General features: G+C 45.0%; 1 protein-coding gene across 1 annotated transcript in view; it reads right to left on the bottom strand.

Moving 5' to 3' along the window:
• Positions 1 to 114: 114 nt before the first annotated feature.
• The window catches only part of LOC121861087 (ubiquitin-like protein 3), a 19,848-nt gene continuing 168 nt past the window's right edge, over positions 115 to 19,794 (bottom strand). The window contains exons 2-4 of the mRNA XM_042358639.1: positions 5,020 to 5,128; positions 4,232 to 4,396; positions 115 to 1,198 (exon numbers count right to left, since the gene is read on the bottom strand). Coding sequence (XP_042214573.1) covers positions 1,134 to 1,198; positions 4,232 to 4,396; positions 5,020 to 5,128 — 339 coding nt within the window. The 3' untranslated portion in view covers positions 115 to 1,133. The remainder of the gene's footprint in view (positions 1,199 to 4,231; positions 4,397 to 5,019; positions 5,129 to 19,794) is intronic.

The following is a 19,794-nucleotide window of genomic DNA, read 5'->3' as shown; positions in this document are numbered from 1 at the left end:
CAAACAAAGCAACACAGGTGTAGACAATCACCTTGAAACACTGTCTGGACAGATGAAACAGTTACATGAGTGACCTACACATTATCATTTATATCACATAATCTTTTTTATTTGCTTATCATATATATATATATATATGTACAATCATGAATTGTACCAGTGCCTACAAAACCCATCATCAATCACTGGATGAAAGCTCTGAAACTTGTCACTCCAAAATGCATGGAGTTCATATTCCTATATTGCAAGAAGACACAATATACTCTTCACCTGTATAACTTTCTCTGAAAGTGTCCTTAACACATGAACTATTATATTTTGAATTAAACAACTGATAACTTCACAATCATGTCCCCGCCATCAAACTGGGAGAACAACAAGGAAGAAGTTCATCACAGACTAACCCCCTCCAAGGAAAAGTTCTCGCATCATCCTTTGCATTACTCATTACTATGACTTGTCATTGCCCATTTGAAAATACCAAACAGAGTTTTTCATCAATAAGCATAAAATAATAACAAATTGTTCAATTTAACACCAGCTTCAGCTTTGTTTAACTTGCAAGACAGTATACCAGGTAGCAAAATGGTTTACTGATACATGGTATCTGGGATTATACAGGATAGCTGGAGGGAGCTTTTTAACATGTGACCTGTCACAAGAATACACCAGTTTGTTACACTAGTCCTTTTTACAGCACTTACATACATATTTCTTTGTTTTGGGCTCTCATGAAGGCCACCTTGAGTGATGATCATGCAGTATAATAATAGTCTCTGTGAACAGTTATTGCAACTGTCACTTGCACATCAACACTACACTGTAAAGTACCAGTTTAAACAGTAGCATTGTGTTATGTTATTAAAACACAAGAGCCCAACTTTTTCAATACACTGTTACTGTAAAGGGTATTGTGTATCGTCAAGGTGTGAGGAAACAACACTACATTAACAAGTCACCAGAGCCTGACATATGGAGCCAAGTTACTCTGGCCATAATCTAGCCGTATTCTGAGGTCATTCCAGGTGATGATGCTGACTGTTGTTGGATAGGCAGTGGATGGTAAGTGTGGCTGTGACTTAGAGATGTGGTCGTTGGTGACGTGGGGCCAATGATGGTAATTCCATGGATCACTAGAGGATAGCACAGGAGGCTGAACAGCAGCTCGAGGATCCGCCCTTGCTCTTCTGCCGTTGATCTGTAATAAAAAATTTGTTTTCAGGTTTAAACTACAACTACATCTATGATAAAAACAAACTATAAAAATTCAAGTAATTAGTGTTAATTAATGACCTTTGAAGTAATTAAAGATATTTAAAATAATTAAAAAGTCAATTATGCTGTACCTGAAAGTTTTAAATCACCTTTATATACATTTTCTTAAATTTATAAACTATTTTTACTATAGAAACACGTTAGTTTTCACTTCCCCAAAAATTTCATTTGACGTCAAAAATACGCCTGAGCTAATACCTTGGTTCTCAGCACTTGGAGTCATACCATGTACTATTTTGTTCAAATTTTATACAAAGGTACAACTTTACATGCTGATTAAGGTTCTGGGTTAAAAATTTTAAAATTTGCTCTTCAGGGTAGTGCTAACGGGTATTACTGTACGCAGGCGGCCTTAGGTATGTACGAAATGTACGATCACACAGGGCCTGTAAGCTTGGGTGGCCCACATACACGGTGGTAGAGGTCCACATACACAAGCCAAAATACCCCACCACATACACTGTGCTGTGTAACTTGTCATTATAGGAATTAATACTAATCCAACTGCAACATGGTACAGTACATTCAGTGACAGTAGTTCGCTCTTCGTTATGAAACTGATTTAAGGGAATGAGTCTCTGAGCTTATTTACCCTGAATCTTGCCCAGTGCAGGTGTGCTGATTTATCTCATTTGGGGTCGATGCTGCTTCAGTCTGGGATTGATCGATTGGTTAAAATATCTGGCATCGCAGCCTGTGGCCATTTAACAGCGTAAATGAAACTCATAATTTAAAACTATGATATAATAAATTATAATTCTATTACATTTACTATCAGAATTAAAATAATATAAAATCAAATTTTTATTTAAAACGACAAGCGGTTAAGTACCTCTAATGCAATTAATTTTTTAAAAAGCCCACCATCAGGTACTGAATTTCTCTTGCTGAGCACCTGTGAGATGGAGGAGCCATCCTCCTGCTGGCACTCAGCCAGAAAACAACTACTTAAGTCCCCATGACTGGAACACTCTATCAGCAAGTGTCACACAGTCAGCGGCACCAGGCAGTCATCACAATAGGGCTGTGGTCCTCTGGCCATAAGTTAACTGTGGGTGAGGTGAGTGTGTCCAACACATAGACTAGTAAGGGCAGTCTCATAGCAGTGGGACATCCAAGGATATTCCCACAGATAGATCTTTGTTGTAATCTCTCGCAACTTGATGGAAACATAAATTGTCCCATTGTAGCTGCCAAGAGTTCTGGATGGATGACTTGACAGCAGGGAAGAAAGCTCTGTGAGGAAGGGAGCATAAAGGGGCATGACGAGAGGCAGCAGACTTGGCCACCTCGTCAGCCCTCATTACCTCATACAGACACATGGGCAGGAACCCAACAGAAATTTACATTATGGCCCCACTGACAGCGGACCACTAACCAGTTAAAAATACCGGTATCTAAAACAAGAGGGTGGATGGGATTGAAAGATTCCAGACAAGACATTGCTGCTCTGGAATTACTAAAAATATTAAACCTCCCAGCCTTATGTGGGATGATTTCTTTAAAGGCTAGGCTTATAGCCAAGAGCGCTGCAGTAAAAATACATGTAAAGGTGGGAAGTCCCTCACTGCGGCTAAAATCAGGGAAGATGGCTCCAAACCCAACACCAGTGTCGGATTTGGAGCAATCGGTATAAACATGCAATGAGCCATCATGCCAAGTTGCATGTTCCTGGAAATACATCCTGGTCATCACTTCATTAACATCAGCTTTGCTCTCGATGAAGTAACGGCAAGGTGCATCTCTGGTAGGTCCCAAGCTGCCAAAGTTGGCACTTTCACTGGTGTGACAGGGAGTTGGGGTAAGTGATAATCTGTCAACCAGCTCCCAGACACGAAAGCCAAAGGATCAGAAATGTTTGGGTGAAGGGTAAATCTATGGACTATGGACCTATCAGATATGGTCTCCCAGTGAGCCATTAGGGACTGCCGATGCATAGCCACCAGTGGTACACCAGCATCCACCAAAAGACTGTTATTGGGGAGAATCTAAAATTCCCTGTGGCCAAACAGTTGCCAGTGTGATGTATTGTATCGATGGTCTTTAGCCAGGCTGGTGTGGCTGAAGAGTACAGTTAACATCCATATGCCAGCTTTGACCCCATGATGACATATTACTGTACAGTCTTAAGAGGGTCCTACAGTCGGTACCCCAGGACGTGTGGGATAAGACCCTCAGAAGGTCGAGGGCTTGTAAGTGACTTAAGGTGGGGAATGCAGGTCATATCTATCTTCAACCAGGCCTAGGAAGCATGTCTCTTCTACCACCAGAATGTGGGCACTATATAATGCAAAGTCGGAGTCAGGGTGGGGACACCAGAGCTGGCAGAAATGCATGGCTACAGTCTTCGAAGTTGAGAACCTGAAACCACACTCCTCTGCCCATCGGGACACCCGATTCACTGCTAATTGAAGTTGTCACTCAGTTAAACTTAGATGGGATGACGAAAAACTCATTGCTAAATCATCTACATATACCCTGGAGTGTGAGAGATACTCCGAGGAATTCAGTTTGGGAGGGAGTGAACTTTTTACTCTGAGTGTACAGTACAGTATGTATATATGATCTTCAATTCTACCATTTTTTTTTGAACCAACACATAATAAAGGTACAGTATTATAACTTGCAAACATTCTAATTTTGTTTATAAGAGGAATAAACAAATTGCACTGTTCAGAAGATACACATCTAGATGATCCACCTCGATAACACTAAAAATAAGGGATTGTCTATGAAAGGAGATCACTTTAATACAACTACTGTACCAATTTTGCAATGGAGTACCGTACTGTCGGCTGAAGAGTCACCATAACATGAACAAGAATGTATGAGAAGAAACCCACAACATTTTATGTGCCATTGTGGGTAATATTGTACTGTCAATAGCTAAAGGTAATGATTAGAGCAGAGACTGTGTAGGAGACTTACTGTGCAGTGTTAGTTTCATTTCACCTACCTTGAGAGTTGGGCTCTGGTAGGTTCTCTCTGGGAACAAGATGCATGACACAAGTCTTGCCGGCTGGGAGTCCCAGTGCTCCTAACGTTACGTTTCCATGAAGAAACCGCCCTTGGTAAATCAGACGTAAAATTTCTGCCTTGCTAACACTTTCATCTGCCCATTCTGCAAATGCAATATGAGATTAATAAAACAAATATTGAATATTATAAATTATTGTACCAATATCCAAATTACTTCTCTATTCATTTCCTTTCCTCTGCTCTCCCATTTTACATGAGATTGATTAAGGAATTGGTAGGTTAGTAGTAGGCAGCTATCAAACAGGGACATACTACCGCCTGGGAAGATATTGGAAGCATAATAAGTTGTCTAAAGGTAGATCTAGCTGCCATATGGCATCTCAAAAATTGTGACCAAGTCCCAAGTTGCAGATCTGACTTTCTTCCTCATTAACACACAATGGCTGGGTCTCAATTGTTACTATTACTTTGACAACACAACACTATATATATATATATATATATATATATATATATATATATATATATATATATATATATATATATATATATATATATATATATATATATATATATATATATATTATCGTCTCTCACTATGTTTATTTTTCATTTCTGTATTTATTCTGGTTCAAGGTAAAAGCTTGGTTCAAGGGGGAGGGGGTAAAAAAGCTATCACAAATGGAACACATCAATAAATGTAAACTTTTAAGTTAAGATACCAAAAAAAGAGACCAACATTATCAGAGGCACTACAGTACTTACCTTCGGGCCAGTTATCAAAGACAAACTGTGCTATGTCCCCCGCTGATTCACTAGGGCTGAAGAGGAACTCTTTCGTCTTTCCGCTCACCAGTATGAGGCGGAGATTGATCTGCAACAAATTTAGCATTTTACTCGTATGTCAGTGCAGTACAGTACACGAAATGTAATAGTACACCGAATGACACATGGTAGGTTTCACATGAGGTAGTAAAGTGTTATTGTTATTACATAGGTATGAAGTTATTAAGCATAATTTATTTCTGACTAATTGACCATGATTGTCTTTTAACGTTGGAAGCTGAAGAACACACACAAAGATGATGTATATTAACCCACTTCTCTCTCTCACACACACACATTAAAAATCCACATGTTATTTCTAGGTCTTAAAAATAGGTCACTTTATATGTCAGTGATGGCCATCATATTTCATCAGAGGCACGTAACCACTAAACTATAACATAAAGCTATACTGGACATCAATTAAGGTTTTTCCCTCCTACATAAAATGGGTTCAGTATATAATATGCCTCATCTACTCAATATTAATGACATTGATACTGTATATAAAATAACTGACCTTTGACCCTCGGATGACCTTGACCTTTGCCACAAATATCTGTCATATTCTGCTCTGCTTCCAGTAATATATATTATGACTGCTTATAAGAATATTTTGAGTTTTCACATAAACCAAATGTAAATTAAGCAAATTCATAAAGTAAATGGTGAAATAATGTAACAAAAAGATCCCAGGTCACTTCCACTCAATGTTGCGACAAACTAAATTCATCACTTCGTCATCTGGTCTCTTTTGTTGACATATAAGAGCACACACAATGACTCCTGCTGGTGACGAGAGCTCCTGGCGTCTGGGTGCTCCGCCGCAACGTCACAAATAAACTTAAATCTGGCAGATGGCGTGAGTGGAGTAAGCTTAACTGGGCAGCTGTTACTAACGACCGAGTGCGCCATTCCTCCCTGCGGCCGCTGCAGCAGAAGCACCGACTCCCGAGGCAAAGACTTCATAATCACAACCAGGTACTACATATCAGTCTGTCTGTCTGTCTGTCTATGTAACGTAAGTCAACCCCCATCCCCCTCACCTAGTTATCAATACCCTGTACTCTTCATTGCTACCTGCCAAAACACACATACCCGCCACTTCTCAGCTGGGGGGCGGCTTAGTAAATACACATGACGTTATACGAATCCTGGCCAGTTGGCTGCTCATTAGTAAATAGACAAACTTATTCATGGTTAGTAAAGGTGACTGTGGTATTGGAGTGAGTTTTGTTGTGGTGGTGCTAGAGTGAGTATTGTTGTGGTGGTGTTGGAGGAATGTTGTTGTGATGCTGGAATGAGAGGTTGTGGTGGTGTTGGAGGAATGTTGTTGTGATGCTGGAATGAGAGGTTGTGGTGGTGAAGAGAGAGGTGATAGCGAGGGAGTGAAGGAGAACTGGTGACAGTGAGGGCCGAGGGGGTTGTGGTAAGGGACTGAGAGGTTATGATGGGAGGGTTAACAGAGGGACGAGGAAGTTAGTTAGTGTAAGCGATGGCGGGTGTCAGGATGTACAGGAGGCAGTTTTAAGACGCCGTCGGGAGGTCCTGTAAATAACACCCAGGAAATCGATGACCTACTAACCAGACCGACTCCGTTCTGCTCTGCTGGGAGGGAAAGAGGCCTCCCCTATTCCATTCCAACCCGCCTCTCCCCCTCCTCCCCTGTGCGAGCACAAACATGGCGGCACTACAGCAAACACCCTTTCCCCTTATGACCACTCCTTCCCTCCCTCTCTCCCGTTGCGCATACACACACACATATATACAAGTCTGTGGGCAATGTTACACCTCTACATACAATGATATCAGAGCCTCCACTTCTACGCATCAGGGGAAAGAGCCTCCTCCACCCCCACAACTTGCCCGCTACACGTGACGCACAACATTAAAGGGGCCACACCCACCCACTCCTACCATACCGTACCCTAGGAACAACCCGTAGTGGTAAACTCCATTACATCACAACTCCACGGGTAAGCCAGCAACAACCCATATAACACAACCACAACAGAAGCGTCCCCTACGTCATATAAAGCCAACAAATGTAAAGGTTTTAGATCTTCACAAACGTAATACAACAAAGGATTTATCTCTCAAGACGTGAAGGCAGGGGGACTTTTCTCAAGAACGCCCAAACTCTATTGATCCAATGTCAAATTCCAGAGCCAGTATTTTAGAGAGGAACAATAACATCAACACCACCACCACTGACATAATACAGACAGGCGTTACTGGCAGCAGATGAACACACACACACACAAAACCCCTCTCAACGTCCTGTAGTCTACACACACAAACCTTAACAAGGTGAGCCAGGGGGAGGCGGGAAAACAAAGAAACCTTACTGAAACCTGGAGTAAAAATTGAACAAGTTTCCCCAAGAGTAGGACCATAAGAAAACCCAAGGTGCACGAGGGAGGTAATGGGATCTATTGATACTGGGAATGAGGAATTATAACGGTAAGCTGGAGAGGGAACGATTCTTGCTGGGAGACGACCACCAAGACACAAAGGAATCAAAACGATGGCAGGACAAAGCATAAAAAAAAAAACTTCGCCATCTCTACGTGGACTAAGGTAAGCTCACTAACATTCAATCTCAAGAGTAATTTCCTATAATCATGACATAACGCCTACAGCCATTCAAACCATATGAGTAAACCCTTGTACGTCAATAGTAAAGTATCCCAGACCTCAACACCGTCCTGAACAAACAAACATCCACATCAACACAAGTTAATGATACATATAATGGTAAGTTCAGATGACAATGACGGCTACAACTGTTATAAACTTGTGACGTAAGAGACTATTGAAGTGAAAAAAAAAAGAATGTAACGAACACAACTTAAAGACACTACGTTCCAACATCCCTATACGACGCCTGGAACAAAACCTAACCTAACCTCACGACTTGGGATATATCATTCAAAGCCAATCCTAAACCAAACTTAAATCCCTATTACTTTTCAACAATCTAAAAAGTAGTGAGAATAAAAAAAAAACACCAGATTGACAAAGACGCCGACAAGGTACAGTATACCAAGACCAAAAGCGAGTAAATGAAAGAGAATTAATAACGGCGTTAACAGAATTTCCACGTTGACTTCGATCTTTACTGAGGCCAATGAATACATCAACGAGGAGTAAACAGCGTGAGAGTTCCCCCCAAAAAATACAAATCGGATATAGTGGAGCAATAAATATGAATAATACAACGCCATTAGATATACATATTCAGAGACGCGCCATTGTACTCTCACTCTCTCCAGTACAGCCTCTTTCAACACCTAAACACATAGAATATATATATATATATATATATATATATATATATATATATATATATATATATATATATATATATAAAACCACAAGGAAAAAGAAACACGTGGTTATCAGCATATACCTGGATCACGCGCACCTACAGTGATTTACATATATATATATATATATATATATATATATATATATATATATATATATATATATATATATATATATATATATATATATTATTTGGCTAAGACCACCACTCACTAACAAGAATAAATATTGAGAGATATGCAAGATTATATACTTCAGAGACAAGAACGAGTTGACACTCACCTCTCCTCAGTTCAGGGACATCAACATTGCGCGTCATTATTAAACAAACAGTGAGCGGGAAGGTTTCACAAATATGTTGCAAATTCGCAAATACACGCTATAGAACCATAGTACAGCATCCAAACACACAACACAGCAGCTGGACGACAGAGAGAGAGGATGGAACAGGGAGACAAAAGGAAGCGGGGTAGATGACCAGATGGTGGGTTGGGTGGTGATAATGATGGTGATACTATCGTACTCATTCCCCTCACTGACTCATCAACACTCCACTCCAGCTACTCCACTGTTGCCTTATCCTTCCCTTTCCATCTTTATCTCTCTCTCTCCTTCTATTTTATCAAACACTTTCTCATTCTCCACACACACACACACACACACACACACATTTGTCCTCTCCTCACCACCACTTTCAGTCATCTCCCTAATCTACCACCACCTTGCTCGTCCCTCCTAAGGATTAAGCCGTGTTGTATAAGTCACCAGAGTAATAATAATAGTAATAGCAAAAGGGTGACATATAATAGCAAAAGGGTGACATATAATAGCAAAAGGGTGACATATAATAGCAAAAGGGTGACATATAATAGCAAGAGGGTGACAATTAAATTTAAATTCAATAATAGCAAGAGGGTGACTATTAAAACAAGGCTAGTGAAGGGGGGATACACACGCAGGAGGAGTACTAGTAGTAGTGTTTTTAAAAGGAGCAGGATATGGGGAAATTATACACAAGGTAAAAAAAAAAAAAGTGTTGATAATGGAGGAAATAAGTTTGGTGATTGTGGGGCGGCGGTGGTGAGCATCGGCACTGCAGTAAACACAAGACTCAAGCAATCTATATACAGGCGCTGCTGGTGGTGGTGGTGGTGGTGGTGGTGCGGCGTGCGTGACGTCACCGCTGTAAACATAAACAACTCCACAGCCTCCGCCACAACCCTCTAACTGTTCTTCCTTAACCAGTTTCCTCTTCCAGTTATCAAGTTCAAAATAAATACGCTATTTTCTTATTACACAGCCTTGACTTATTAATATCAGAATTATGTAAATAAGCAAAAGACGACGATGGCATATCATAATATTAAGTAATATTGGCTGGCGTGACACGGAAGATTTCACCCGTGAACCTAATCTGCACATCGGACGTGTTGCAGTGGAGGTGCGGCGGAACATACCATCACAAAGGCACATCTCCCACACATTCCTGCATCTCACACACACACACACACACTTCCTTCCCACCTCTTGTAAGTAAGCCGGCTCTCTCTCTCTCTCTCTCTCTCTCTCTCTCTCTCTCTCTCTCTCATCTCCCCGGGGAAGCCTTTCATTCCCTCTAATGCCTAACTCTACTCCTCCCATCCCCACTTTAGGTACCTCTTCCTTTCGTCTTAACCCTGACCCTTACACCAGGTGCCCCTTATTTCTGCTGTACGAAACTTAAAAGCCCCCCCCCCCTCCCGTTACAGCCTCAACATCTCCCCATCATAATACTTCCTGTAAACCAAGAGCTCGACTATTTCCATTCAGATATAAAGGAAGACACACGTAAACCCGACCATCCATCGTTGATAACCAAAACCATACACAGTCAGAAGTCGTGTTGTTGTCGGGAAGCCATAACAGATCCTGAAAGACTGAGGGAGGATGTGTTCTAGGATTCTGGAAGGAGGTGGAGGGCGGTGTTTGGCTGGCTGGTCAGGACGGTCTGTGATGCACGCACTATAAAAGGCAACAACAACCTGGCCTCATATGGACCAGTACGCTACACTATTCCTCCTCCTCCTCCTCCTCCTGGCCATCCACCTCCCCCCTCTCACACACACACATACATACATACACTTTTTTTTTCCAGCCTCTAATAATAGCATTAGTTTGATTGTGCTCAGGAAACAAGCGAGTAAAAGAGAGAGAGAGAGAGAGAGAGAGAGAGAGAGAGAGAGAGAAAAAAAAACAATGGTAGAGATGACGGAACAGAACGCACCACCGCCGCCGCCGCTGCCTAGACCCGATATGCTAATTGCCTGTGTCTCGTCTATTTACATTTCATTTGCCAGCCTCGATAGCCAGGCCGTCACCAGGAACACGTTGAAGCTTTGTCTCCTGCCTTCCTCCCACACCACTCTTGGTTTACTTCCACAGTGTGTATGAATAAGTAAACCCGGTGTATCGCTGACACTTCAAGATGCAAGGACTGGGTTGGGTGAGACGAGGTTAATTTAGGTTAGATTAGATTAAGTTAACTTAGATTAGATTGACGTCTGGGTGATTAATCTTAAGGTCAGATTAGCGTTAGGGTAATTAATTTAAACTATGATATAACCAAGGAGGAGGGGAGGGAGGGAGGGTGGCTAATCTTCAGGTGAGTCTACATTACCACCAGAGAGAGTAATGAGATCTTCACACACCTGGCGACACCATTACGCACCTGGATCAGTGGATGAATCTAGGGCGTGTTTCATCACCTTTTTAAATACCAAGTTTCTATTCTCAGTGTTCCTAATGACATTCTAATTCTCAGAAGTTTGGCCATTGTGAAGTTTGTAATAATTATAATCCTTCTCCCCTCTCCTAGCCCCCTCCCCCCTCCCCCTACCAACATTCTCCCTTCCTACCAACCTGCTCCCCCTTCTCTCAACCAACCTATATCCCCTCTCTATTTATCTATACCTATCTCCCCCTACCTACCTACTTACTGTACCTATTCCCCCACCCCTTCCTTCTCTAACACTACCTACCTCCTCCCTATCAAAAAAATAACCGGATTTATCATTAATTTAATAAAACTTGGTAGACTGTTGGAGGGGAGGGTTGGGAGGTGGGGAGGGTTTGGGAGGTGGGGGGAGGGTTTGGGAGGTGGGGAGGGTTGGGGAGGTGGGGGGAGGTTTGGGTGGTGGGGGAGGGTTTGGGTGGTGGGGGGAGGGTTTGGGTGGTGGGGGAGGGTTAGGGTGGTGGGGGCAGGGTTGGTGGGGGTAGGCTTGGTGGGGGTAGGGTTGGGGTGGTGGGGGTAAGCCAGAGAAGAAGCAATTTAATTTTTGAGAAAGTTCGTCAAAGGTCAAGGTTAAACTCGCGCGCCGGCGGCCGGGGATGTGTGATCTGATGAGCAGCCTTCTAGTTTAATTAGTTGACACCAGTGAGCAGAGAATTTCCCTGTCAACAGCTTAGAAAGTTGACTCCAACTCCTACTTCTCTCCCCGTCCCTGCTACACCGCACACACACACTCATATTAATAAAATAATGGTTGCCCCTCCTGTAACGAGGATGGCCGGCCCAAGGGCCACCTAGGCGTGAATTTGTTTAAGGTGTAGAAGCTGTCGCCAACACGACAACCACACCCCAAGTTAACGAGTTGCATGACCCAGTGTCAAGGAATAGTCCGAGAAGACCGGACAACTCGCCAACTGCACTGGCTAACCATTACCCCGGAATACGATCCGCAAGTCGATTAACATCCGGGTTCCCAATTACTGCTGGGTAGACAGAGGCAAATGGCTTAAAGAAACTTGCCCATAGTTTCACCCTGCCCGAGGATCGAACTCGGGTCCGCTCGCTTGCGAGGCGAGAATGCTGACCATCAGAGCCCCACACACACACATATGCTGGTCTTTTAAATATGGCGGCTATCTTAACTCTGGTACAGTACAGCGGTGGTCCCGGCATCATCAGCAGCAGGCTTCACCACACACTCACAGTTAAACCAACATCAAACTCCGCTGTAAAACTGTTGTCCTCAAGACCACAAAATGAAGAAGAGCGCCTCGGGAGGGCCATAAAAAAAAAACACAAAACAGCTGACGGGGGTAACAAACTGCTGTCCCACGATAACACGTTCTCACGGTGTTTAGGGTCAACCCGGAGCGGCGCGTCCCAGAGGCTGGTGCCGTCTTGTCTCGGTGCCGGCCCCGGTGTCCTTAGTTACGTCTGCCTCGTCAGCTAAAACCTCCAGCAGCTACAGCAGGTCAGATATGGCAGTGGGAAGGGGAGGCGGTGGAGATGGTGGAAGGGGTGATAGAGGAGGAGGGTGTGGTGGTGGTGGAGGGATCATGAGGCAGGAAGGTGAGGAGGGTAGGGAGGTGGCACCGGCAGCAGCTGTCAGGAGCAGAAGCGGGTGTCGGCAGCAGGTGGGCGGGGAAGTGGTAGTTAGCATGCACCACTCACCTTCCGCTGTCTGTTTGTCCATCCCCTCTCTCACACACACACACACACTCGCTGTCTGATTCATACACACACTTGTTATTATTAACATCATGACACACACTCACCTGGTCCGTGTTCCACCATTTGTGTTGAAACATGTTAAGAGACCTTGACTCATGAAGCAAATTGGGGAATGAATCATTTGTGTGTGTGTATAGGGGGTAAACGCAGACACACATGCCCCCCACCCAAACATGCACACCCCCCCCCCCACACACAGAGCAAAACAAGACGTCCACAAAGCCTAGGTGCCCCTCTGAGATGGTGGAAGCAGACCTGGGACACAATATATAACACCATCAGTAGAACACCTTCACCAAGTCCCACCATAACTGAGCCAACAATTCCTAGAAGTCGAAACTGTGTAGATAAAACAAGTTGACCTAAGATAATGAAGAACGGGTGGAGAGAGGGAGAGGAAGGGGGAAGGAAGGAGAAAGGGAAAGAGAGGTGGAAGGAGGAAGGGAGGTTGATAAGGAAAAGGAAAGAAGGAAGGAAGAAACAAAAAAAAGAAAGGAAGGGAGGTAGATAAGAAAGAAAGAAAGACAGGAAGGAAAGAAAGAAGGAAGGAAGAACTACAAGGAAGGAAGAACTACAAGGAAGGAAAACCATACATAAAGACACCATCCATATACACTACTAAAAAAAAAAAGGCCCTCTCACAAATCCCTCTCAACCTCCCCTCAAGACCCACTCAACCGCCAGGAAAAAATCTCATCACCTCTGCATTAAGCGACCAAACTTTTGATTTCTCCCATAATAAAAAAATTATGAGTGGAGGCGTCTTATAAAAACAAAAATATAAAAGTCCTTTTCATTTACATCATCTATAATTGTTTACATGTTCGTGTGTCCCCCCCCTGGACAATGTTGTAGTGTGAGTGTGTGTGGTCAGGCAACATTGTACACATTCCTCGTCTGATGATGATGATGCCAGTCTTCGTTTGCTGGGTGTATACATGTATGTGTACACACTGCTGCTGGGTGTGTAATGTGTACAGACAAGTGCATTATATTTTGTGCATAACTACCGAATCGTTGGCTGTGCGGTCTGAGGAGGAGGAAGAATAGGAGGAGGAAGAGGAGGCCCAGCTGATGCACCAAGGAGGGAGTTGTATAATAGGGGACGTGGGTGGTGGGGGGTAGGGGTGTGGGGGTGGGGTAGGGGTGGGTGGGGGCGGATTGGGGATGGTGTGGGGTGGGTAAGGTAGGGGGTGGGTGGGTAGGGACGTGGGGGGTGGGTGTAGGATGGGTGGGGAGGAACCATGCAACACTCCGCTATCGGCATACAAATGTTGGGTGATGCGTAGTTTACTTTACGTCAGTGCAGACAATGGCGGGAGATAAAAAAAAAAAATATAATATACTTGGGAGGGGGGAGACTAGTGGGGGGGAGATTGGTGTGTCAGGCTGATGAGGGAAGTTGGGGAGGGGGAGGGAAGATTAAGTGGGGAGGAGAAGGGTAATGGGGGAGGAGAAGGGTTGTGGGGAGAAGGATAAGAGAAGGAAGAGAGGTAAGGAGGTGGGGAGGGAAGGGAGGGTGGGCTGGGGTGGGGTGAGGATGTTGGGGTTGGGTGAGGTGGGGGAAGGGAGGGTAGAGGCACTGCGCACTAGGGAGAAGAGGAGAAACACGAGGCAAGGCAATAAGGGAGGACAGTCGTAGTGGTCCAACCTGCCTCACCGTCCTCCCACACTCCCTCACCACCACGCCTCCAACACACCCCCACCAGGCTCCCCTTCACACAAATACTCACACATAAACAAAGGTATAAAAGAGGCCAACAATGTAGAGATGTGCGATGAATGAGAGAGTATCTGTGAGGCGTGTGACGTCAGAGTGACGTAATAGATCAATAGTCACGCCCCCTCTGTCAGCTGGAGACAGCGAGCGGGCTTACGGAGGCCGAGGGAGGGGGTGCCAGAGTTACACATCTTGTACATTTAAACAAAAACAGTAGCTGAAAGATGATGGTTTATAAGATAATTACAAATAATATATAAGTAAACAAACAAACACACTAATACACATACACACACAAGCGCGCGCACACAACCTATATACACCTGCCATAGGAATTTGTAATCGGGTAAACAATTTTCTCAAGAGAGTAAGTTTGTTGACATGTTGCCAACGTATAGCATAAAGAGCTGTCACACACACACAGCTCTGCGCCGCCTTCACTGTGACCTCCCCAGCACCCGGGCACACAAAAGACCTTACAGTTTGTGCAGTCAATAAGCTCCAATTCTAAGTTCGTGTCAGCACTGTGAAAGTCGAACCAAACACTCTGTACAAACACTCCAACCTCGTGGGGACTAACACGCGATAACGGGATGACGAGAAACATAAAACAGACCCGCCGTGTACTATACTGAGAGAGGAGAGAAGAGAAGAAAGAGAAGAGAAGAGAAGAGAAGAGAAGAGAGACACATCAGTACAAAGAATACCCTACGTATATATTCAGTACAGTACAAGTCTACTGAAGGAGGCAACAGAACCCCGTAACAGCGTGTGGGCGTGAGTGAGGGCCTGACCTGGTATCGTCAAACACATCACCGGGAAAGAGGAGTAAAAGGGAGGGGGAGGGAGGAGAGGGAGGAGGAGAGGGCGTGGGGGGGCGTGGACTGTGTCAGCTGTCATATACTGAAGGGGACGACGCCCCCAGGTGGTTTGGCTGCGTAACTAACAACTAACAGGAGATATTGCTCAAACCACCCATCATCATTGGGGGGGGGAGGTGGGGTGGGGGGACACGGTAATGAGCACATGAAGAACTTGACCCACATAGGAAGATGGTCGGAAAGGGGGTAAAGAACACACAACAGGAGGAATGAGGATAAATTGGAAGTAGGAGGAGGATTCGGAATGGGATGAAAGATTGGGAATGGGATGGAGAGGGGGAATAAGGGAGGGAGGAATAAGGGCATGAGGAAAAGGGCAGGAGGAATAAGGGAGGGAAAAATAAGGGCAGGAGGAATAAGGAAGAGAGAGAGAGAGAGAGAGAGAGAGAGAGAGAGACATCCAGCACGACCACTGCCAGACAGAGACCTTGACTTACTTGGTCGCACAGCAACCAGAGGGTCTCACACCACCTAACACCGTCTTAACCTCCCCCCCCTTCCCTACATGGTCTTCAATACCCACACTCACCCCCACACCCCCCCCATCTCTACCCACATCCCCACCCCATACAGACAGAACTCCCCCCTACACACACCACCTTCATCACCCCCCATCACCACTACCCATTCCTTCATACTTTCAGCTTATCTCTCTCAACCCATCACTTAATACCGAGTCCCACCTTAAGCTGTAACTCCAAACGTGTTATCATCTGGAGGTTTGGTTACATATCATCCACCTTGGAGCCGTGGGAAGTCGCCGCCAGGGTACGAAATACTGTCACAAGTATATAGGGGATAATTGTCCATGTAACTGCATAAAAAAACGTAACTAACAGAGGGTGATGGTAAGTTAAGGCTTAAAATACAACACAATTACATTAAAAAATAAATAAATAAATAAAAATCAAACCGAGAATTTACCTTAGCTGCCACAGTATGAATTCTCAAAAAAATTCCTAAGTTACATTTTCCTCGGCAGTCGAGACGAAAGACAGCATGAGCGGCTAACCCCCCCCCCCCACACACACACACACACCAAGACTCGACCTCAACTTTATGTGTTCAGTGTGCATCAGTTGTGAGGCCAAAAATAACAAAATCTTCGTGTATGTGAACACCAGAAGACCATGACGAGAACCTCTGGCTGCATCCGGGCTTTTTACTAAGGGTTTTCCTCGAATCTTCTGCGAGGGAGATCCCCTTCATGGCCTTCACAAGTATGTTTAGGTAGTGGAGGTTCGTTGTACACAGCAGCCAGCCGCCGCCTCTACACGAGTTAACCGTTGTACACAGCAGCCAGCCGCCGCCTCTACACGAGTTAACCAGAAGAACTCGTAACAAAGAAATAGCTCCAGCGATTCAATTTTCAACGCATATCAATTATCGGTAAACTTTCCTCCCCAGACCTCGTAAATCATAAATTCCCAAGAAACAGGCGGGTAGGCAGGCACGGAGGCATGCAAGAGGGCAGGTAGCAGGCAGGGGGACGTGGGGAGAGGCAGGTAGGATTGGAGAGCAATCAAGCAAACAGACTGGCAAGCAGGCAAGAAGCCAGAAGTGCAAGGAGACAAGGAGACAGTCCAAGCAGAGCAATGCAGGCAGGCAGGCAGGCAGGCAGGCAGGCAGGCAGGCAGGCAGGCAGGCAGGAAGCAAGTCAAAGCAGGGCAGCAGGCCAGCCAACAATTGTATTAACCGTGGTGATGGGTGCCACAACGATGCATCTCCGGCCTTCCCGCCCGCCCTCTACACCCGCCTCACTGTGTCGCCGGAAACACCTCACACCTACCAACACACACACACGATGATGATGATGAAGATGGTGGCAGCGGCTCACAAGCAGGTGTTACCCCAGGAGCACTTATGCCATACCTGCCCCTTCCATCCCCCCCATCACATCACACCTGTTCATGATTGACTCAGTACCCCCCATATATACCCACCGCCCAGGAGGTTGAAAATGGGGTGGGTGGGATGGAAGGTGTAATCGTCATGTGTGTAAGTGTGTGTGTGTGTGTGTGTGTGTGTAAGTGTGTGTGTGTGTGTGTGTGTGTGAAAGGTCAAGGTCAACCATCTGGGTAACTACAGCTAAGAGGCGCACGACTTTTACACCAATGTGAAGATTTAATGATGAAAAAGTCGAGTAAGAGTGAAGTTTACACAAGACAAGACAGACAAACAGACAGACAGACAGACAGACAAAACAAGGCGAGGTAAGGTGAAGCAAGGTGAGGACAGGTTAGGTAAGGCAAGGTGAGGACAGGTAAGGTAAGGTGAAGACAGGCGAGGTGAGGTTAGGTTAGGTTACGTAAGGTTAAATACGATACTGGTGACGAATAAAGTCGTTTATCAATCGTCAGCTTAACTGGAGGTCATACGATAGTTGGGTCTCATTACCACTATCTCTTCTGAAACAACGGTATAGAGATTATTAGGTTAGGATTAGGTTAGATTAGGTTAGGATTAGGTTAGATTAGGTTAGGGTGGAAGAAGAGCAAAGTTATGGAAGGAAGGCAGGAAGGATGTAGGCGTGAGCTATGACATACGACCTGTGATCTATATAACAAGTGACAACATACACACACACACACACACACCCAGAGGCGGGGAGGAGGAGGAGACAACATGCCACCATTACCACCCTCTCCTCTCTAGTCTACACCACCACCCAGGCACTAATGAGATGATTGTCATGCACACCCCCCCCCCACCAACACTAAACTGTCCTGCCTGTGTAATCTTACCCAATACACTCCTCAGTCTTCCTTCCATTATGCCCAATATATCAACATACCACTATACCACTACCACACCCTTAGCCACTTACCGCTTACCTCTCCACCAGCTGCACCCCACCCTACCTCACCTCACCCCACCCCAACCCTTCTTCCTCCACCACCAACACGTCCTCTCCCTCCCCCACATCCCCCAGGACTATTCCCCGAGAGAGAGAGAGAGAGAGAGAGAGAGAGAGAGAGAGAGAGGAGAGAGAGAGAGAGAGAGAGAGAGAGAGAGAGAGAGAGAGAGAGAGAGAGAGAGAGAGAGAGAGAGAGAGACAGAGACAGAGACAGAGAGAGAGAGAGAGAGAGAGAGAGAGAGAGAGAGAGAGAGAGAGGAGAGGGAAGGAGAGGGAGGGAGAGAGGGCCAAGGTAACACTATGTATGCAGCCCACGTGCACTTATGACTACCACCGCCCACCACCACTACCACGCTCCCATACCCACACTCACCCGCCCGCCCACCTGACTGTCGAATCTACTGCTAGCCTGCCTCTACTAACTTGTCTTCTTGCCTGCCTGCCTGCTCCTTGCCTACCACCATTCCTACCAGCCCCATTACCGAAAAAATGTCTCCTTCTACCGTAAACACACCGAGCCTGACGGAAGAGCACACAGTGGCATTCAACTCCGGAGACAATGGCTTTCTACCTGACAATCTATATTAAAATTACAACCACGATTCCACTTCACTACCAGTTATGTATATACTATTAATCAAGGGTACCTACTAACACACGTACACGACTCTATATCCACGACTATCGACGACACAACGCATTCAAACTTGACCAAACAAAAGACGAACGTTGAAAACAAAAGAGTCGTCGTTTTTTGCCACCCATTTATCACTTACGAGTTAGGGTGTCAAGTGAGTCAAGAATATCCAAAACAACAATAATACACACACACACACACATACATACACACACACACACACACAGGACTGTCCAGTTAGACGTACCCAAACACCAGCCCACAGCAACAGTGTAGGTTAGGATGGGTTGAGCAGGAAGACCCTTTACCTTGCCCCCCCACACTGTCTTGTACCAGGTGACCCAGCCTCCCTCACCCCTCCCCTAAGACCCACGTTTTTTTTTATGTTTCCAATAAATAAACAATGTAATGAAGGGTTGAATGGTTACTAATAATCCAAGTATTTTTTGTTGTTGTACTTAATCCTATTTTTTTCACTCATATCCAGATAGAATAGAAATCCTGATCCAGCATTTACAGTCAATAGAACATTACCTATCGCATGTAATATTCAGTGCCACGAAAGCCTTTTACGTGGCCCCTACAGAAGGCACTGGACTATAGGTTGTAAGGTGGTGTGCCAAGACGTCAACCTGTCTCGCTATGACACCTACAGGGTACACAACACACAGAGGTGCTCATCACTCCCTCAAGTGTGACTTTATAAGCATTGAGTGACCGTGTTGTTCAGATGGTCACTCACACACCGAGGTAAAGTGCTCCCTCCGTCCGCCCCTCCCTCTCCTCATCCAC

The sequence above is a fragment of the Homarus americanus genome, unplaced genomic scaffold (assembly GCF_018991925.1).
Source record: "Homarus americanus isolate GMGI-L3 unplaced genomic scaffold, GMGI_Hamer_2.0 scaffold52806, whole genome shotgun sequence".
NCBI classification, from domain to species: Eukaryota; Metazoa; Arthropoda; class Malacostraca; order Decapoda; family Nephropidae; genus Homarus; species Homarus americanus.
Note: the sequence above shows the minus strand (reverse complement) of the source record. Positions and strands in the feature narration are given on the sequence as shown.